Source organism: Saccopteryx leptura, chromosome 3, assembly GCF_036850995.1.
Source record: "Saccopteryx leptura isolate mSacLep1 chromosome 3, mSacLep1_pri_phased_curated, whole genome shotgun sequence".
Taxonomy (NCBI): domain Eukaryota; kingdom Metazoa; phylum Chordata; class Mammalia; order Chiroptera; family Emballonuridae; genus Saccopteryx; species Saccopteryx leptura.
Window position 1 is genome coordinate 92,157,133 of NC_089505.1, and position 21,993 is coordinate 92,179,125.

Consider the following 21,993-nt stretch of genomic DNA (forward strand, 5'->3'; position numbering starts at 1 on the left):
TAACAGATATAACATTGTAGGTCGACTGCAATTAAGACATTTTTAAAAATGCAACAATCAATTACAAGGAACAAACCTTCAGCAGGAAAGCGGCACCCAGGGAGTCCCAGAGGGTGTGTGTGCTTTCTTCTGTCCCGGGCATGGTCACTCTGGTGAGCAGCTGCTGGCCCCTTTAGGGCGGTCTCGGAGGGGCATCTGCGGTAAGAACTTGAGGAAAAATGCAGACTCCTTCCTCAAGGGCACCTGGCTTCTTCCCTCAGAGGACTCCGGATCTGTGAGGGATTTAGATCGGGAAACAAGGTGAGAAGCCATGGCTCTCCTGGTGCGTGGCTGCCAGGCCACACGAGGAAGCCCCAGCGTCAGTCAGGAGGCAGAGGGAGATGGTTTCTACGAAAGGGACAGACGAGGCCAGTTAGACAGGCTTCAGAGTGGCTAGTTTGAGTAGCTTCAGTGTCGCAGGGGCGTAGGTGCTGTCCCTAATCATCTGGTACCTGGCCCTGGGTGAGCAAGGCCGGGGGATAGTGGCCCCGAGCGAGCGTGACGGATGGATCGAGGAAGTGTTTGGAAGTGTGGGTTCTGGGTTAGCTGGTTTGCATTTAGTAAGGACACTTACGGGAACCTTGTTTACTCTCTCCACGAGGTATTGGCCAACACTAGCAGGGACAGTCCCTTCTGGGTCAGTAGGGCCACAGATGTTAAAGCACCAAAAACAAAGAATAAAAACCACAGTTAATACAAGGAGAATTTATGAAGCTGATCCCTTAACCTGAGAAGGTCAGGCCAGGGCACGGAGACAGCAGTGGGAATGCCTCCCACCTGGGGTCTGTTCCCTCTCACTCCGGCTGAACTCTGCACACCGGCCACTCTCTTATCTCTGATTTTATAACTGAGACAAGAGCACAAGGCATGGCATGGCTTTTGCAATCCTAGGAGCCCAGCCAGGGCTTGGTTTATGCCCCAGAAGTCCCCCACCTGCAGCGCGTCTCCTGGGCACAGGTGCCAGGGCTCAGCTCCTGCAGGGATAGGGCCTCCCTAGGTGGAGTTCTGACCCTTCACACGGGAGTGGTTTGAATTCGCCAAAGCCTCTGCCCTGGAGCCCCCCACCCCCACCCCATGCATGATAAGGTCTGCAGCAGAGAAAGAGCTACACTAAGTCTTCCCCAGGTGACAGTTTTTTCTTTGTTCACCGTCAAAGAGCAAGAGCAAGAGCACAGAGGTCACTTCACAGTGGACCCTCCTTCCTCCTTGGTGCACCTTGGGCCTGGGGGTCAGCGTGAGGGTCCTGGGTGAGCACTGCCTCCCTGCCCATGTCCCTCCTCCTGTCAGCCGCCCAGTACAGGGTGGGCTTCTGCACTGCATCTCTCTGCCGACCATAAAATGGGTCAGGTTTTCTTTCGGATGAGTCCGTCCTGCTAACGGGACCGAGAAGCTTAGGTTGGATAAAAGTGGGCAGAGCATGTGCATAGGGTGCGAAGTAATAACAGTACTGGATAATGTTTACTGAACACTCACGATGTGCCAGGCACTGTGCCGAGGACTTGTTCAAGGTAAAGCGAGGGCCGGCGCAGTGACCATCAAAGTGGGTGGACGCTGAATATCTTTACTTGTCAGGCAAGGGAGCGGTGACTGGTGACAAAATTCTTGGAGTATTCACTGGTGGGACAGAACTGGGGCTTTCGTATGCTAGAAATTGGGAAGGGGTAGCAGGCGGTGGTCCTGCTCGGGGTGGGGCGGGGTGGGCGGGGCAGAACGAGTCTGTAAGGTCCTACTCAGCTGGTTCAATCACAATGTGCATTGGTCAGGAGGGAGCCTCCAGTTGGAGGGTGAGAGTCCAGCATGCTGGAGAGAGCCGAGTCTGTGGTTGCTGCAGGTGTCGGCTGGTGAGGACCAGCAAACACGAAGCACAGCCCTGGATCCTACGGTGTCTGGGGTGGGCACTGCAGTCCATGGAAAGCTTGTCTTTCGCGCTGTCGAGGAGAAAAAGCCCTCTTCCTCTGAACTCCTTCGTTTCTGCCTCTAGGACCCCGGACGTTAGACTGACAAAGGACAGGCTAACAGGAGCAAAGGCGTCCGTCCACGTTTTAGTGATGATAGGACTTTACACGGCACAGGGAGCTTACCCTTAGAGAAGCGATTAGGCCTGGGAGTGTCTACACCAGCGGTTCTCAACCTGTGGGTCGCGACCCCGGCGAAGGCTTAGGCGACCCCTGTGTTTTGGTCGTTCAACCCCACCGGGGTCGCGACCCACAGGTTGAGAACCGCTGGTACACCATTTTGACAAAGAACAATACATTTATAGTGAAGCGACAAGACAAAGGAAAATAGGTTTAGGCTTTTAGGGGCAATAACTGTGGAAGGTGAGTAAGCACACAGAGGAAGAGAAGGATCATTGTAGTCTGGTTTGCTGGGTAGGTTTCTGTCTGTGTCACCTTGGGGCCGATGAGAGTCTAGCGTTGTGTTGTCCTGGCCTTCCTGGTGTGAGATGGGGGACGGAGACATCTTTACAGAGGGAAATTGATGCCCTACTTTTAGGTAAATTGGGGAGAGCAGAGAGCATTTTGGAAGGTCTCTGTTTTTCAGTTTTCTTCAGCTCACAGTGATCCTTATGCTAAAGTGGCAGATTGTGGGGTGGCATCTTCCGATCCCCTAGGTGTAAGGCCAGGATTTGACCCAGGCATTCTGGCTGCGTTCACATGCCAGGGAACATTATGCCTCTTTATACTAATAGGAGGCAAAGAAGGATCCGTGTTCTTGGGGGTCCTGTGATGTGGGTCCGCGTTAGGAAACATCCTGTGCATTAGGGCCAGAGGCGCCATGGCGCAGAGCAGCGGTTCTCAACGGGAGGCGGGTGTGTGCGATTTTGGTCAACAGGGGACATTTGGCAATGTCTGTGACATATTTAGCTGTCACTGCAGGCGAGATGCTACTGGCCTCTCGTGGGTGGAGACCAGAGATGCTACTTAATATCCTGCAGTGCACAGAACAGCACCCCCACAGAAAAGAGTCATCCAGCCCCATATGTAGAGGGCGCCCAGGCTGAGAAACAGGGGTAATAGAAGGAGGCCATCTGGATTCTGTTTGGGGGTCAGGCCCACCTTGGGGGTTCAAGTTCCCTTTCCATGGGATGCCCTTGATCTCTACTGCGTCTTAGCTTTCTCAGAGGAAAAATATCACAGGGGGTGGAGATAATGCCCACCTAGAAGGTTCATTAGAGAAATAAAGTCAAAGGAAATGGGATGAATGGCATGCCCGCTGTAGCTGGGCAGTAAGCTGATGCCACCTGGTCTGGGCAGGGGGTGATGGCTCTCAAAAGTTGTCACGAGGGAAAAATGAGCAAAACTATACTGCTGAAGAGAGAAGAAGGAAGGGAGGCCAACTCAGCTATGGAACGTGGAGGTAACATTTAAATTCTTGATAATTCCCACATTCAAAGTGTGACTTCGAAGTTGAAGCAGCTGGAGAAAATGGAGAGGTTGCCCCATCGGCCGCCAGCTGAGCCCTAAAGCTGCTGGTCGCCAGCTGGTAACGCAGAACAGGTGTCTCAGCCTCTCTGCACCTTGGCGCTCTCGCTTATAAAGTGGGCCCCCTTGTAGTGCTGTGAGTCTCTGACTTTGATAAAACCCCAGCTGGAGCTGGTTTCATGCTGCTGTTTACCTTCTGGCCGTTTGGGGTCTCCCTCTGGGGGCTTTGTTGCATGTCACCGTTCACCGCCTCATTTGTTTAGATTCATCTGGTTAATCTTTTATTCAATGAACATCGATCGGGTACCTGTTCTCTGCACAGTGAGTGCAGGGCATAGGGGGACAGTAGTCCGGAAAAGTGTGGCAGGAAGGCTGAGGACTTGCCAGCCCAGTCCTGGGACAAGGTTCAGGAACTCCTCTGTCCTCAGAGCAATGTGGAAGGAAGGAAGGAAGGAAGGAAGGAAGGAAGGAAGGAAGGAAGGAAGGAAGGAAGGAAGGAAGGAAGGAAGGAAGGGAGGGAGGGAGGGAGGGAGGGAGGGAGGAAAAGGAAAGGAAAGGAGGAAGGAAGGAAGGAAGGAAAGAATTTTAAAATAAATACGAAGGTGCGTGGCCCCTGAGGCAGCACCGTCTCCAGCCCTTGCAGAGTCCTCTGGATATAAATGCAGAGCAGTAGAGTCACACTGCATTGAACAAACACAGATTGAACCCATGTCCCGACCCTGTTTGAGGTTCTGGGAATACAGTGGTGAACGAAGAGGACAAAAGTGTCTCTCATAGAGCTTACCCGCTAGTGGGAGGAGACAGACCACCAGGTGACGCACTCAGCAGCCCATTAAAACAGAGTGTGCTAGGTGGGCAGGGTGCAGTGGAGAAGAAAAGGCAGGTAGGAGGAGGGAAATACCTGCCCGGGGAGGCCCTTGATGAGGGGTGATGAGGGAGTCAGGTCTAAGAGCATGCTGGAGGGGCCCTGGCCAGCTAGCTCAGTTGGTTAGGGCATCGTCCTGATAGGCTGAAGTTGTGGGTTGGATCTCCGGTCAGGGTACATACAAGAATCAACCAATGACAGCATGAATAAATGAAACGAGTCAGTGTTCCTCAATCTCTTGAGGACCTTGAGGATATTCTAAGGCTTTTGGTGTTTCCTTGAAGCCACACGGAGGGTCCACAGTTGCGCCCATTAGAGCAAATTCCCTGTGCTCTCTCTGCCTTTGGGCAGATGACCCAGTCTGCAGAATAACAGGTCAGCTCTCTAGCAACGTCTGGGAGGAAAACTAATCAACTCATTTCTGTGGGATGTTTGTGGCCACCAGGTTCCAATCACACCTTTTCCACCTTCAGGTTACCATCTCCACAGGCTTACCTGTGGCCTCGTACCCTTGGGCACTGCCTTTGTCACATTTAGAGAATGGAACCCTGAGTCCCTAGCAGGCACGTGGCAGATGCTCAGACCATGGACGGGGAAGGCAGCTGGTCTTTGCGGAGTGTTTTCTATGGTACTCTCTGTTCTATGGTGCTCTCCGTAGACAAGCCATTTAACCCACCTGCAAGCTCTTCAAGTGACACATAATTATTCCCTAGGTTGATGAAGAACTGAAACAGAAAGTGTAACAGACTTAGCTGCAGAAGTGGGGGTTGAACACAGATCTCTCTGGCTGCGAAGTCTGTGCTCCAAAGGGCCAAAGTCAAGGGCATATTCTGGATTCAGACGTTCAGCTTTGCTATAGACTATATATGGAGGGAGGCAGAAGTGCCTGTGGTCCGTGAATGTCATCATGTGGCCCTGGGCCCGGAAAATAGTGTCCTCCTACAAATGTGTGTTAAACGAATGGGGAAAGGAGACGTGAGGGTACCTTGGAACCAAGGTGCTGGGATGTCAGGAGTGACGAAAGAGCCAGTGTAGGACCGGGATGAACTGGGCCGAAGGGGCTTGGTACAGAGGCCGAGGGGACATTCTGTCTGATGAGAAGGAACCCCTCCCCTTTCCTTCTTTTTCACACCCACCTCTCTTCTTGAAAGCGTGATAAGCAGCTTTTGCCAATCACCCACCAGAGGGGAAAGCCCCATCTAAGACCAGCGGCAAGTCTGGGCAGAGCCAGCTGGGTGAAATGCATTGCTTCATCCTAAAACCAACCGGGTGGCCTGCACTCCCCCTCACCTTCCCCCTTTCAGGCAGAGGTATAAGTTTGGGAAGCTGGGAATTCGCTCCATGCCCTGGTTTGTCTATTTTGTACATGGCGGTATGAGAATAAAGAACGCTAAGCCGTCCCCGTGAGGTTGTTCGAGCCAAGGTGGAGGCCACCAGTTCCAGCGAGAGAGGAAGTGCATCATTTGCCACCTCAGAACAGGGAGGGTATTTGGGAGCCTGGGTGAGGTGCCTCCTTCACCCAGCTTCATAGAGGAAGCCCCCCACCCCCCCTTGCTGGTATATAGTAGTTACTCCACAAGTATTTGTCAGGTGGGTGAACAGGTGAACAGTATCGTCTCCCAGCCTACCCTCTGCCGTCCATCTAGTCAGTCCTAGTAGTGCCTTGCTAATTGACATGGGTCATCTAGCATTATTCCTTGTCAACAGGTCCAAAATTCCTTATCTTCAACTGCAATACCCAGACAGCCAGGAACACTGAGAATTGTTTCCATAGCTTGTTCGGCAGCCAACTCCGACCTGCGCTCATCTGTTGGTGCGTTCAGATTTAAAGTGGCACGAGGATACCGACTGCCCTTAGCTACTTCCCTTCTATGCACGTTCCTCGCTTTGCTGCAGAAATCGTCCTGTGGGTGATGATGGAATTAGTTTCCCACGTCCTTGGAGATGACACCTGCTGTATAAAGAGAGGCTGGAGGACCGAGGGTGCCAGTGGCAGGGCCCCATATTGAAGATAGCTTTCTTTTTTTTCTTTTCTTTCCTGTGTTTTTTGTTTTTTTAAAGAGAGAGTGTACTATACAATTTACACACCACTGATGTTAGCTGGTTGTAGCTATTAAATGATCAGGAGCACATAGAAATCATAATGAAATGTCACTATACTCCCACCAGGTTGGCTAAGTTGGGAAATAGTGACAACATCAAATGCTGGTAAGGATGCTGAGAAAACAGAGCACTCATTCATTGCTGGTGGAAATGTAGAATGGTGCGGCCACTCTGGAATGGTTGGCCGCTCTGGTGTGTCCTGCCACAGAGGAAGGAGCAGGTTTGGATGGAGAGACTCCAGGTGAATGTGTGGCAGCCGACGAGCATATTGAAGACGGTAAAGGTCATAGGTAAGTTTCAAGTTCACAGTTTTGTTCAAGATCGGCCATGTGTGCTGTGGGTAATTACCCTGATGCAGTAGAGGCCCCCAGTGCTACTAGGCAAAGAATTCTGGAGGTCCCTGAACAGGCTCACAGACCAAATTAAGATGGTCTTTGGCCTAACATGTGGTGGCGCAGCGTACATTGACCTGGAGTGCTGAAGTCGCTGGTTCGAAACTCCACACTCGCCCAATCAAAACACATACAACAAGTAACAACTATGAGTTGATACTTCCTGCTCCTCATGCTTCTCTCTCTCTCACTCTCTCTCCTCTCTCTCTAAAAATGAATAAATACAATCTAAAAAAAAGAGAGAGAGAGAGAGAGAGAGAGAAAGAACATCATATGCAAAATGTGGGCCAAGATGAAAAACAAATGATCTAGGACCAAGAGCCAACTCAGACTCCTTTGCCTCTGGTTAGAGAAATGTTCCAGCACAGGTGAGTGGGGAGTGGGGGAAGGGAGAGATAAAGGCAGACATGGATCCAGAACCTCCCTCCAAATCCTCCTCCTTCAAGCTGGGTGACCAACACAAGGCACTCTAATTCTATCTCATGGACGAGTCTTCTTTCTGTTTCTCAACAAGTAATGCTTAAGATATATGATGCTGTGAGGATGGAGCAAATCATGAGAGTGCCTGGCACAGTGGCGGTTCCTGGATGGAGGCCGATGGGGAGTGAGGTTTCTCTCTTCCAATGCAGGGTAAGACTAGTTCTAAGGGGTGGAGTGTATTAGTAAGAAGAGAGATGATTATGTTGATGGTTGGTCTTTGATTCCTCCCCAGATACCAGAATGTCCATGAACACAGGTTCCTGGCCATGTTTATTGATCATCTGAATGCTTCCATCATCTTCCTGAAGACTCTGAAGTCCTATGGGGTGGACCTAACCAAGGTGGTCGCCTGTGGAGACGGCTTTGGAGGAAGACTGGGGGCTATGATTTGTTGAATGTGCCTGAGCATGCCACACCTGCCCCAGATCCCGCCATATCTGCCCCCCAGGTCCTAGGCCTTCCTCTGCCCAGACCTCTATTCTGTTACTTCCAACTGCCTTCCCACCAGCAGAACCAACACGTGGTTTGTTCTTTGTTCCCCCATGCGTTGTTCTTTGTAGGGTGGGTTCTCACATCAATATTCCCCTCTCTTGCAGAGACAATATTTTGAATGGTATCCATTTATCTCTGGACATTAAGACAAGATAAAGGAAGTGACATACCTGAGAGTTTTAAGAAAAGAAGCTATACCTTCAAGGAGTCTGGAGTTTTTAGGGAGGGAGCCCATCAAGAGGGCAGAGAGCCTTAATTTAAAACATTTGCCGGCCCTGGCCGGTTGGCTCAGCGGTAGAGCATCGGCCTGGCGTGCGGGGGACCCGGGTTCGATTCCCGGCCAGGGCACATAGGAGAAGTGCCCATTTGCTTTTCCACCCCCCCTTCCTCTCTGTCTCTCTCTTCCCCCCCGCAGCCAAGGCTCCATTGGAGCAAAGATGGCCCGAGCGCTGGGGATGGCTCCTTGGCCTCTGCCCCAGGTGCTAGAGTGGCTCTGGTCACAGCAGAGTGACGCCCCGGAGGGGCAGAGCATCGCCCCCTGGTGGGCAGAGCGTCGCCCCTGGTGGGCGTGCCGAGTGGATCCCGGTCGGGCGCATGCAGGAGTCTGTCTGACTGTCTCTCCCCATTTCCAGCTTCAGAAAGTAAAAACAAAAAACATTTGCCCTTTGTTGTTGATGGTGACGTCACCTGCCAGCTTCCAGAGACCTGGCTTGTGAGCTGAAAGCAAGATGTCCTTAGAGATGACACCTGCTGTATAAAGAGAGGCTGGAGGACCGAGGGTACCAGTGGCAGGGCCCCATATTGAAGATAGCTTTCTTTTTTTCTTTTCTTTCCCGTGGTTTTTGTTTGTTTGTTTGTTTGTTTGTTTTTTAAACAAGACAGGAAGGGAAAGAGATGAGAAGTGTCAACTCATAGTTGCGGCACTTTAGTTGTTCATTACTTTCTTATATGTAACTTGACCTAGGAGCTCCAGCCGAGCCAATGACCCCTTGCTCAAGCCAGCGACCTTTGGGCTCAAGCTAGCAACCATGGGGTCATGTCTATGATCCCACGCTCAAGCCAGCACCCCAGGTTGTTGCTCTACCCATTGCACCACCATCTGGTCAGGCAAAGATAGCTTTCATGGAACCATCAACACTGTAGTGTGGGGTAAGAGTGTAAATTCGCATAACTTTTTGAAGGGTAACTTGTTGATATGTATAAAAAGCCTGAAAAATATTTTTATGTTTGACCCATCAATTATATAAGGTCTACCAGAAAGTTCTGTCCGTCTCTATCACAACAAGTTTTGACACGTAAACACATGTTTATTTGGTGCATGTGTGCTTCTCTATTTTTATCACTTAATGTATACATACTGACATAGCAAATTAACTGAAACAAAGTTGATTCACATTAGTCTTATGTGTGAAGTGATAGTGTACCCATGGCTACTGATAAAGTTCATTTACGCCACTGTATTTTGGGGACTCGTCAAAAAATTGCAGAACTAGGCTGGGAAATTCCGTCGCATCCACCATATTCCCTGGACTTAGCACCCTCCGACTATCACTTGTTTTTGTCCTTACAAAATTTTTTGAAGGGCAAAAAATTCAAAAATGAAGAAGATATCAAACAAGCACTGGTTCAATTTTTTGCATCAAAAGAGAAAACATTTTTCAAAAATGGGATATACAAATTGCCCTCACGCTGGCAAGAAATCATTAATAATAATGGCAATTATATTATTTAATAAAGTTTATTGATGGTAAGAAAAATTTGTATTTTGTTTTATTCCAAAAACGGACAGAACTTTCCGGTAGACCTTATACATTTCAGGATTTATTTCACAGAAATGAGAGTTTTGAAAAGATTTAGGACCATCTAGAGATGTCTCACAGTAGGGGACTGGTTAACTAAATTACAGCACATACTAGCAATAGAACAGTGAAGTGTTCTCTAATCACTGAAAATTAGGTTAAGGAATCACATTACTAACATGGACCATTATTGAATGAAAAGAGCAGGTTACAGAGGACAGGTCCCATATGCCTCCACTTAAATGCACATGTGCGCTCTCTCTCTCTCTCTCTCTCTCTCTCTCTCTCTCTCTCTCTCTCTCACACACACACACACACACACACCCTGCCATGGAGCCAGGTTTGTGGGGCTTATATAATTTTGAGAACTTCCTTCAAAAAATAAACGCAAAATTATGAATACAATTTAGGTTCAAGAGTAAATACATATTTAGAACAAGAATAGGAGTCTCAGGAAAGTACACATTTTTAAAAGCCGAATGAACCAAAGACATCACAAAGATCCAGAAAGGATTATTTGAATGCCTGCCTGACACAGGTGTCCCCTAGGGATGAGGGACTCTGATGTCTAAGCTTTGTCAGTGTGAGGAAAAAAGTCATGATAATGATACACTGAAATGAACCTGTATTACTTGGGTAATTTTTTAAAACAAAGAAGATCTTTTAAAAAAATCATAAGTCAGGCCCTGGCCGGTTGGCTCAGTGGTAGAGCGTCGGCCTGGCGTGCGGGGGACCCGGGTTCGATTCCCGGCCAGGGCACACAGGAGAAGCGCCCATTTGCTTCTCCACCCCCTCCCCCTCTCCTTCCTCTCTGTCTCTCTCTTCCCCTCCTGCAGCCAAGGCTCCATTGGAGCAAAGATGGCCCGGGCGCTGGGGATGGCTCTGTGGCCTCTGCCCCAGGCGCTAGAGTGGCTCTGGTCACGGCAGAGCGACGCCCCAGAGGGGCAGAGCATCGCCCCCTGGTGGGCAGAGCGTCGCCCCGGTGGGCGTGCCGGGTGGATCCCGGTCGGGCGCATGCGGGAGTCTGTCTGACTGTCTCTCCCCGTTTCCAGCTTCAGAAAAATACAAAAAAAAAAAAAAGAATCATAAGTCAGAATAGCTGATAGATGGTTCTTTACTGATAGTATATAGTAAAATAGATCTTCACCCCAACACAGATTTGTAACCCGGCAGCGGTTATGCTATGAGGCGGAAGTTAGTGCCAAGAGTGTTCTGTTTGGTCAAGGGGAGACAGGAACACTGTGCTTTGCTGATGTTCCCTTTCTTCACTGACATTTTGGTGTTGCTCCAAATAAGGGGCCAGAGAAGAGCCTTCTTTGGAGAGGATGCTCTTGTACACCTTCCGTTTGTGAGTGTGTGACCTTGGAAAAGCCACTTCACCTGACTGAGGCTGAGGTTCTTTACCGATAGCAGGAGGACAAGAAGGGAAGAACCAAACGTGTTAATGCGTGCAAAGGGCTGGAGCAGGGACCTCAGCTCCATTTTGCAGAAGAGGAAACTGAAAGGAGAGGAAGGTACGTGCACAATGAAGTGCGTGTTTGGGGCAGAGCCAGAAGAACACCCAGGTCTCTGCAGTCTGGGTCCTCTCGCTTTCCCTCTCAGACAGTGGCGGGGATGTGCGGCTCCAGGATCAGAATCCGTGGCTTTCTCAGGAGGGAGTCCTGTGTCCAGCACTCAGAGGATAAAATCCAAAGGAGGCAGGCAAGAGCTATGCAGAATTAAACAAAACGTAGAGGTTGGTGTTGAAGACTGCCCCCCCCTCCGCTGTCTGGGCAGCAGTGCGGGTCAGCAGAGGCTAGCTGCCCTCACAAACAATCCTGCGTCTCCAGAGCTGAACACAGCAAGCCTGCACGCCTCGATCATGCACCCCGACAGGTGCTCCTGGCGGAGTCCCCACCTCTGAGAGTGACACTGGGATCCAGGCTCTGCCACTGTGAGCTTTAGCCACCAGTGGTCCTTTTCCTCTGGAGGATTGTATGGACACTCTCCGGCCAGGCCTGGAAGGGGCCACAGCAACGTCACTCAGAGCCCCTGGCCAGCACACATCCCATGGTGCACCAGGTGCACCAAGGAAGTGTTGTCTTCCCGGCTGCCTGGGACGTGTGTCCACGAGGAAAGTGGAGGGGTTTGGAGAACATGCAGTGACGTCTCGGTCTGTGCCCCACGTGCCAGGCTCACGCTCATGCCTTTCAGGCACCGGTGCCTTTGATGAGCCCAGCATTTCCATGGAGCAGGTACTGCTCTTATTCCCATCTTATAGATTTGGAAACCAAGGCTCAGAGATTGTGCGTAACCTGCTCATGGTCGGAACGCTGGCCTTGGGCAGAGCCAAGATTCAAATCCAAGTCTCACTGACCTAGGGTTTTCAACCTCAGCACTCCTGACAGGTCAAACCAGATAACCTCCTGTTGTAGGGACTGTCTGTGCACGTAGGATGCTTAGCAACATCCCTGGCATCTATCAATGAGCTGCCAGTACCAGCCCGCACTTCTACCTGTGGTGACAATTAAAAATGTCTCAACATTGCCAGCTGTCTGGAGGGAGGGAGGTAGGTAAAATCCCTCCCGTTTGAGAACAATTGCTCTGACCTCAAAGTGGGGAGGTAGGAGAGATGTCATCGTTCCGACTGTGTGAGGGGGACTTTGTTATTAGGGAGGATTTTTAGCACTGACAGCAATCTCTGACCTCACTTGGAAAGATGATTAAGATCATTTTTTTCCTGCTTTACAATATAAAGAACACTGTCTTTTTATTCATTCCTTCAATCAATAGACACTTGCTGAGCACATGCTAAGTATCAAACCCTGATCTAGCCTCAGGAGATAAAGCAAGAATCAAAACAAAACTACCTGTCTTCAGGGAGGATACATTCTACAGACAGAACACAACAAGTAAAGTATGTGTTACCTCAGGTGATAATAAAAGCCATAAAGACAAAGTAAGCAGGTGTGTGTATATGTGGGGAGTTATAATTTTAAATATGGTGGCCAGGGACAGCCTCACTCTGAAGGTGCCGTGTAATCAGAGACCTGAAATAGAGGAAGGGTTGAGCTCAGCTGACATCTGAGGAAAGAACTTTGCATAGAGAAAAGCAAGTGCAAAGGTCCTGGGGCCTCATTGGCAGACTCAGGAACAGTAAGTGTGGTCAAAGTGGAATTAGGGGATGGGTGAGGAGGACGGAGAACAGGTGGAGGGAAAGTGTTGGTAATGTCCATGGGGACTCATCCAAGGCCATTTCCAGCAGCGGGGCCAGGACATATGCTGGGACCTTGGAGCTCTCATTTCCAGATGGGGCAGACTGCAGGAGCCACTTTCTCCTTTTGTGTGTCTGCAAGAACCATGTCCTCACCTGAGTCTGTGACTCACCTAGGCTGAGCCAATGCCTTTGGGAGATGAGGAGGTGGGGAAGGCTGTGATATAAGTGTCGGCAATCTGCTGACATAAACCCTGTCCTAAGTGGCGTGCGCTGAGCATAGTCTCTGCGTGGCCTCATCTGGGCCAGTAACAGCATGATGGCGGTCCTTCTCCTGGTTCTCCTTATAGCAGCCTGCGTGTTCTTCGTGGGGTTTGCGCTGTGGGTCATCTGTAGCAATTTCTTCACTGTGGACATCCCTGCAACCATTGGACAACCCCTGAAACTGCGGATCCTCCACAGCCTGTTCCAGCTGTCCGTGGAGTTGGTGAGTTTGTGTTTTATTAGTGATAGTTTAAGGACGGTGTTGAGAAAACATAAGACAATCTTCTAGTTGAATAACATAAATAGCGTGATGGTAGAGGCTGGCAGTATAGTCTCCATCATGAATAATACCTATTTGGTGACCAGTGGTTCTCAGCCTCTCCCCAGGGTTTCTCAGCTGAGTGGGCTGATAGCCACAAAATTCAAAATGATTCCCATTCTCTGAGAACAAACAACAACAACAAGACCGTGGCCCTCCCCGGCCCTGTCTCCTGTCTTACCTCCCCCACGGTACTCGGCGCAGCGTGCTGTTAAGCTGGGATGTTAGAAATGAGTTGTTCTGAATCTTTGGGTCCCCAGACTGCCTACCTGAAAGCTAGAATCAGCCACTGACAAAACAAAGAGACACGCTAGCAAATTAGTCAATTAGTACAGAGGAGTGAAACTACAGAATGTGACTTTAACACACACACACACATGCACACACACACACAATTAATATTATTGCTTTGGAGAGATGGGGACTGTTTATGTCACTAGTTGGATTCTGCTTGTTGTTCTTGGTGTCTGTAAGGTAACGAGATAGCTATAACTAGATCACAGCGAGGAGCATGTCGAGGTGGCAGCAAGGACTTGCGGTGCTGTCCCAGGCAGGAATGATGTAGAGAGAATATATTTCTTAAGTCTCTTACCTAATGCTGAGCAATTACAAAGGCCGGCTCTCACGGGAAAGCCTCGCTGGAGAAGAATCCAGGAGCCAAAGGTGTATTCCCACCCGGGTCAGAATCACAGGAGATGATGATTTGTTCTGATACTTTATCAGGCTTTGACTTTCATGGTCTATGGTCCCGGTTCCCAAACACACTGAGTCAGTCTTTTCATCCACTAAACAGGGGAACTAACAGTCCCAACGTCAGCGTTTTGTGGGGATGCAGTGAGTGGAGTGTGTTTCTGTGCCTGGCACAGAGTGAGCCTTCCCTAAGCTCTAGCCTTATTGCTACTAGTTGACTGTTTTTTTTTCTACAAAGATGTGTTGTACAACGACTGTGTGCCATCTGCCAGTTCTAGCTCTGAGGGTCAGTGATGGGCGAGAGAGATAAAGTCCCAATCAGATTCTTCCTGCAGGGCTGGGGGAAGAGTGGGCACTGGGAGGGTGGGGGTGGGGGTGGGAAGACAGCAACATATGAGCAAAATGATTTCCAGAGTGGCAGGTGCTGTGAGGAACACAAGCTGGGCTGGGGGGACAGCCGGGCTTCTCAGTGGGGTTCTCTGAGCCCCAAATGGTGACAGGGGTAAGGGGTCCTAGATTTAGGTGGGAAAAAATCACCCCATTTTCACTAACCTCTAATGAAAATGTAGTATGTCCTTCCATATAGATGAGGGTGACAAACCACAGCCATGACAGTAGGAGTTGCGACTTTGTCACCAAGTGGAATCACATATATTCCAAGCACGTTACACCTGGGCAGATTTTGTGAAAAACCACATAGACACCTCATTCCTTTGAGATGTGATCGTATCAGAGCAGCTGCCAGAACTCGCTGTTCAGGGTGTAAATGAGGAAGCCCGTATGGTACTGTGTCACACATTTAGTTCAGTATTTTGATAACTATATTGAAATAAAAGTGCCTTGTCATCCATGTATGCATTCAAAAACATTCTGCAATGAGGTCACGGGCTTCACTACAAGGCGGAAAGGCTTTGGCATGGGAAGGGTTAGGGACCCCTGGGAAGACAGTGTCCTGGGGGAAGAGCCCATCTTATTTAGTTTTATTTATTATCATACAAACTTTCAGACACGCACCATCGTAGAAAGAAGCCCCATGTCCCCACCCCATGGTGTTCGTGACTCCAGGAAAATTATGCTTCATCTGTGCCCCTGAACTGTCCCTCCTTCTATTTTCCTTATGATGTGGATCCCCCATCATATTATTTTATCTAAAAATATTTCCGTAGGTATCTCTAAAAGATAAGAATTCCCCTGTCCTGCTTTAAAAAAATATAACCACACTGCTGTTAGAACCTCAAAAGAGCAGCAGTACTGGCAGGACCATGTTGTCCTGGCTGGCCCAAAAGGGACTCCCTGAGAAGACATGTCATATCCTGGCTGAGCTGGACCAGAGACCCGTGGGGGCGGTGGGCGTTCCAGGTAGAGGGGTCCAGGGTGGCCAGAAGCCTGGTCTGCAGGGCTGGTGGTGTGCGGGGTTGCGGAGAGCCATTGGAAGAGGTTGGCGCTGGGGCGGTGTGACCAGGGATTTTCTGCAGGTGTGTAGCACGGGGCGGGGCCAGTCGGCATGGCGCACCTGGGGCAGGCAGCTGGCCTCCAGCAGGGACACGCAGAAATCCTTCCGCTGAACTTCCTGTTCTCTCACCAACAGGGGATGGTTTTTGAGAAACTGAGAATCTGTTCTATGCCCCAATTTGCCCGTTTTCTGCACGACCTACGGCCACTCAAGAAGGACCCGGCTGTGGCGGTCAAGAACCTGCGCTACGGGACTATCCCGGTGAGACTGTTCCAGCCCAAGGCGCCCTCCCGCGCCCTCCGGCCGGGCGTCGTGTTCTTCCACGGAGGCGCGGGGATACTAGGGAGCTTGAGTAAGTCCTTCCCTCCGCCCCTGGCTGGTGGTGTGACAGCTTCAGGGCAGTGTGAGGAGGCACCTCCCTCTAGCAGGAGGCCCTTCTTTCACCTTCCAGGGATCTAAAACCGCTGTTATGACCAAGAAGCACCAGGGCAGTTAGCAGGTCCTAGATTGTTGAGGTGGTAAAGATATGGAACATACTGATCTCTTTGGGGAAGTCCAGAGGTATAGATACACTATATGTGTGTGTGTGTGTGTGTGTGTGTGTGTGTGTGTGTGTGTACGTGTGCATCTCTGCACGTGTCTATGCAGGCTTTTCCCGCTCAGCAATAGTGTCCCCATGACACCCTTAAGCAAAGAAGCAATTATCTTAGGACACATCTCGGTAACGGATGCACCAAATGAGGCCGGGCAAAGCCCAGATGCTCACAGATTCTGCACAGCTCTGGGCTGGATGCTGAGATGTGGACCGTGGTCCCCAGGAGAGGGGACCTGGTTCTCCTGCCCAGGTTGGGGCGGGTGCTGCCCTGGAAGGGCTTCTTTGAGAAACCTATGCTGAACGCTGTTTTTGCTTTCCATTTTTTATTTTTTATTTTTGATAAAAGTGAAAATCCTCTTTGGACTTCCTTCGGCTACCTCAAAAACAGGTACTAAATGTAGGTGTTTCGTCAAGACGCAGTGACCTAAAGCAAACCTTAATTAAAGCGGGGACACCTGTCTATACATATGAAATTTACATCACATAAAACACCGTTGGAAAGTGTGCAGTTCAGTGGCATTAGGTACTTTGTGTTGTTCAACCACCACCTCTACTTAGTTAGAAATAAGGATTTTTTAAAAATGAGGAAAATTAAAATACATCATTCTGTTTCACTTCAGGTATGGGCTGAGACATATTTGGACATAAACAAAGATGAGGGCCAAAGAGTCAAAGAAAATTAACGGGAGAAAAAACTCACAATTGAGATAATTTTATGATATCATTTCCCCCCTCCCCACCCACACACAGTAGGAATTAGGGAAAAGCCCCTTTATAGTGCTCTCTAGTCTGTGGAATGCAGGATCTATTGCAGCACCCTGTAGAATAGGGGGTTTAATGCAGCTGTAGTTTGGGGATGGTCTGCATAATAAATGATAGTAACAGTGAAAATGTATTAATATTTATAAATACTAGTATTAACTATGTGCATTATCTCATTGAAATTCCCCACGCCTGTCATTTTCATCAACCCCATTTTACAGATGAGAAAATCAAGCCTCAGGGAGAGAAGGGATGTGCCCCACACTCTCTCAGCTCAAGTGCAAAGGTGACAACATAGAGACTTGAACTTGGGTCTGACTCCAGAGTTCCCACACGGAACCGCTGTATTCTATGGCCAAACAGCTTCTCAGATAATTGCGAGCAAAGAGTCACAAGCCAAGAGCTCCGTCTGTGGTGGCCGCCAGTGAGAAGGGGCAGCCACTGATGGGCAAAGGAAGCCCAGCAGCCCTCCTAATGACGTGAAAACCTTTTATTTTCCAGACACTCACCATGTAATATGCTGCTGTTTGTCCAAGGAGAGTGACTCAGTGGTTTTATCAGTCGGGTGAGTAAAGGGGAGGAGAGGCAGGGGTGGGGAAACCAGGCCGTGACCTGGAGTGACAGGGTGGGGGGTAGGAACTCAGGCAGGCAAAGGGGCCGGAGGGACACCAGCAGCAGGAAGCCAGCAAGGAGGAGAGAAAGAATGAGGGAGAGACAGAGAGGCAGAGAACGGTCCGTCCTTCCTGCGGGCGGCCCATGGGTATGGTACCTTTCAAAGTGGCATTCCTGTGCACGGCGTCCCTCAGCAGCTGGGTGGGTAGAGGGCTCAGGTAAGCAGATCAGCTGCCATGCTTCACAGCAGGTGCCCTTTTGGGTGGATACTCTATTGAGCAGAACAGCCCTCACTCACATCCTGGACACTTGGCACCTCCCTCCACTACCTGTCCTCGGTGCCCTGGGCCGTCAGCGGGACAACCGCAAACACCACACATCATTTCCAAGTGCTTCAGTGGTGAGGTCTGCGGAAGGAAGAGAGAAAAATTTAAAAAAGCCACTCCCTCTCCTAGCTGATCTTGGCGAGTCAGTCACCCAACCTGGACAGGTGAAGAGGGCTTGGTGGATACGGGGCAGAGAGTCCTGGGAGGACCCTCCTTGGGCGTTAGACAACCTGGACACACAGGAAGACATGTCCTCCTGCCTGACACATCATTACACAGTGCTGGTCATGCTTTTCCAGCAATTTTGTTTAAATGCACTGGCCATGAAGAAATATCAATGGCAGCCTCTGTGTGGGGCTACCCTTGCCGGCTTTCCTGGGGCACAGCTAATAAAGTACAGCAGTGTAAAGCATCCAGAAGTCAGTCCTGGGTGAGGGAAGAGACCGGGAGAAGTGCTTCACTTGCCAGTTCTTGATTCCAAACCCCTTTCTGCAGGGGGATGGGACTCTTGATCCAGGGCTGGCCCCGATAATGTCTCCCTGTTCTGGTTGGGCTGAACCCAGATATCATCTGTAGGATACACTAGCAAATATCAGCCAGGAGGTCATTTTGTGACTCCAAGGTGGACAAAGCTTAGGAGTAAAAGCATGCTGACCCAGGTAGCTACGATACAGGGATATCAGAACGGAAATGGCTGAGAGAAGCTTTGGTGATCCCATAGAATTATAAGGTGTTCCCTTTCTTTTTGAAGCTAGGGAGCGGGCACTTATGGTGAAATTTCTCCCCAAACCCAGATGTCTGGAATCTCTTGAAAAATGGGAGGGTCTCACTAACAATGCCACGCTGATGAACTTGCACCTGCGTGACAGCCACCTGAGCAAGAAGCCATGGGCTCGAGTTGGGGTGGAGGCGGGCTGTATGTTACCTGTTGGCCCTTGGTAATACTGAAGTCTTCAAGAGGAGAGTCCACAAAACCTGTGTGCAAGGCAGTGTTATGTAGAATCTAAACCCAGGCCAGCCTGAGGTTGCTTGTAAAAGAATCCAAAAGGTAGAGAACAGTTGAGTCAGAGTAGCACCAGAAGGTAGATCCAGAGGGATGGGTTTTGTGGTGGTGATAGCTAAGTATCTGACCGATAGGTGGATGACAGGGCTTTTGTGGTCACAGCCTGTGTCCCCCAAGTTGGGATTGAGACAGTGGGAATAACAGCTACCACTTACCGAGCCCATGTGCCCGGGCACTGATGACTTTAGGTCCAGCAGCTCATTTAAGCCCCATACCTTAACTTTCTCTGCTCAGGTTTCAGATAGAGAAGTTAATGGAAGATATTTGGGCTCAAGGACGCTAGACACAGGTGTTTTGGGCTCTGCTCAGGTAAGGAGTGTAAGCCATGTTCCTTGATTCTGTTTTAGATACCGCATGGCACCCCAGCATAGGTTTCCAGCCATGGTAAGAGACAGCCTCGCGGCCACGGTCCACTTCCTGCGGTCCCTGGATAAGTATGGGGTGGATCCAGCCAGAGTTGTGGTCTGTGGTGACAGCGTGGGAGGGGGCGTGGCAATGGCCATGTCTCAAATACTTCTGGACCGTACAGACCTCCCCAAGATCCGCGCTCAGATCCTCATCTATCCCGTTCTCCAGTGCATGGATTTCCAGCTCCCTTCCTACCAGCAGAACAAGAACGCCCCAATGCTCACGGAAAATTTTGCCTTTCGCTGTTTGTTTTATTACCTGGGCATCAACCCCTCCTGGAAAAGCGCCATCAGGAGAGGCGCCCATTTGCCTGCTGAACTCTGGGAGAAGTATGGAAAGTGGATGGGCTCAGAAAACATCCCGGAGAGGTTTAAGAAGAGAGGTTACTGTCAGGAGCCTCGGGCGCCCCTGAATGAGGGTGCTTACCTAGAGACCAACCTCATTCTGGATTTGATGAACTCACCCCTGATTGCAGAGGACGAGGTCATGTCTCGGCTCCCGGAAGCTTGCATTGTGAGCTGTGAGTACGATTTTCTCCGAGACAACTCGCTGTTGTGCAAGAAGAGACTGGAGGACCTGGGAGTCCCAGTGACGTGGCACCACATGGAGGATGGTTTTCACGGAGTGCTTACCACTCTCCACATGGGCTGTGCGCACTTCCCCTGTGCAACTAGGATTCTGAACGTCGCAGTCCAGTTTGTAAAGGGGCTGTGATGTGGGTCCCACCATCACCCAGTTCCCTATGGGACTCTCTGTTGCTGATGTTGGTGATGCTGAGTGAGGCTAAGGAGGGAACTGAGACCGCCATTCCTCTCGCTCTAGGTTCTAGAATCAGAGAATGCATGTTTCTGAGCAGAGCATTGGCCCCGGACAGGCATTGCCAGGTGGATCATGGTTGGGGGCGCATGAGAGAGTCTGTCGCTCTATCTCCCCTCCTCTCACTTGGAAAAGAAAAGACACTGAACCAACTTCAATTGACCTAAATGAAAGAGAGGGAGGGAGGTAGGGAGAGAGAGAGAGAGAGAGAGAGAGTATATTGGCTGATGGGATAAATCAGGCATGGTTTAATGCAGGAATTGAGACAATGCCGCCAACAAATGTTTCTCCTTTCCTCCATTCTGTGCTTTTCTCTGTTTACTTGACCTTCATGTCTCTGCATGGTGGCCCTGAACAGCTCCATCCTTACATTCTCCCTGGGTCATTATTATGCATTTGCCTCATTCTCAGCAGTTCCAGCAGAAACCACATGATAACTCAGTGGCTCTTATGGGCTTTCTGAATGGAGTGTCCAGTTGTCACAATCAAGGGAATGGGACGTATTGACTGACCATATGTAAATCCCGTGCCATCCTTGGGTGGACTGTGGGGTCTGCGCCACCTGGGGCTTGAACTGAGCATGGGGGAGGGAGGGGCTGCTTCCCTCACATCAACACTCGGTCTACCGTGTGGACGTCTATACTTACTCTACTAGAGACTGAATCCAGAGTCCAGGTACACGGAAGTGGCAAGAGATATCGGGGACCACAAGGCACATTTACCGCCCGCTCCTTAAAAATAAAAACTCCTTTGAAACAATGACCCAGGCTCTCCTGCTGGTCCTCTCTGGTCTTCAGGAGGCTTTCTGTTCCTGTGGGGACATGGTTCTTGTAGACCAAGATCCAAGTTTACTGCACAAGGGCCCGGGGCATGCCTTTAACTGGCTTTCTGGTGAATGTGCTGAAACATAGGGCAGAGAGAAATCCATTGGGTGGCTTCTCAATCTATTCACAGGAGGTGACTGCAGGTGGCTATGCTGGAGAGCTAGGAACCACTCATTAAAAGAACATTGTTGGCACTGGCCAGTTGGCTCAGTGGTAGATCATTGGCTCAATGTGTGGAAGTCCCAGGTTTGATTTCTGGCCAGGGCACACAGGAGAAGTGCTTGTTTTCTTCTACACCCTTCTCCCTCTCCTTTCTACCTCTCTCTTCCCCTCCCACAGCCAAGGCTCCATGGCCTCCACCTCAGGCGCTAGAATGGCTCCAGTTGCAACAGAGCAACGGCCCAGATGGGCAGAGCATCATCCCCTGGTGGGCATGCCGGGTGGATCCTCGTCAGACATTTGCGGGAGTCTGTCTCTCTGCCTCCCGGCTTCTCACTTCAGAAAAATACAAAAAAAAAAAAAGAACATTGTTGCCTGACCACTGTGCCAAGTAGTGGCACAGTGGATAGATTATCGGGCTGACATGTGGAGGCCCCACATTCAAAACCCCAAGGTTACCAGCTTGAGTGCGGGCTCATCTGGCTTGAGTGCAGGCTCACTAGCTCTTGAGCGCAGGGTCGCTGGCTTGAGCATGGGATCATAGACATGACCCAATGGTTGCTGGCTTGAACCCAAGGTTGCTGGCTTAAGGAAGGGGTCACTCATTCTGCTGTAGCCCCCCCAGTCAAGGCACTAATGAGAAAGCAATCAATGAACAACTAAGGTGCCACAACAAAGAATTGATGCTTCTCATCTTTTTCCCTTCCTGTCTGTCCCTATCTGTCCCTCTCTCTGATTCTCTCTCTGTCTCTGTCAAAAAAACAAAAAGAACATTGTTTTGTAACCACTCAGCTGTTGGGAGAACTGGAATCTGAGAAGTGTGCTTGCTTTTGAGACAGAGCTCTGAGTGGCGTCTGTGTTGGCTTCCATCCTGGAGTGTGGTCTGTATCATTTCACTCCTGCCTCCGGAGGTCGGG

The 21,993-nt window shown here is 50.1% G+C and overlaps 1 protein-coding gene across 1 annotated transcript; it reads left to right on the forward strand.

Annotated features, from left to right (window-relative positions):
- Window positions 1-13,104: 13,104 nt before the first annotated feature.
- Window positions 13,105-19,991, forward strand: LOC136397518 (arylacetamide deacetylase-like 3). Its single transcript, XM_066372013.1, has 4 exons — window positions 13,105-13,272; window positions 15,647-15,863; window positions 17,370-17,433; window positions 19,217-19,991. Exons 1-4 carry the CDS (start codon window positions 13,105-13,107, stop codon window positions 19,989-19,991), a joined length of 1,224 nt encoding a protein of 407 aa, XP_066228110.1.
- The last annotated feature ends 2,002 nt before the right edge of the window (window positions 19,992-21,993 follow it).

Excerpts from the sequence above, each read along its gene's own strand:
- LOC136397518 (XM_066372013.1), top strand. The coding sequence starts at position 13,105 with ATGGCGGTCCTTCTCCTGGTTCTCCTTATAGCAGCCTGCGTGTTCTTC. Across the intron at positions 13,273-15,646 it reads TCCAGCTGTCCGTGGAGTTG|GGGATGGTTTTTGAGAAACT; the intron begins GTGAGTTTGTGT and ends TCTCACCAACAG. Across the intron at positions 15,864-17,369 it reads GGGGATACTAGGGAGCTTGA|ACACTCACCATGTAATATGC; the intron begins GTAAGTCCTTCC and ends TTTATTTTCCAG.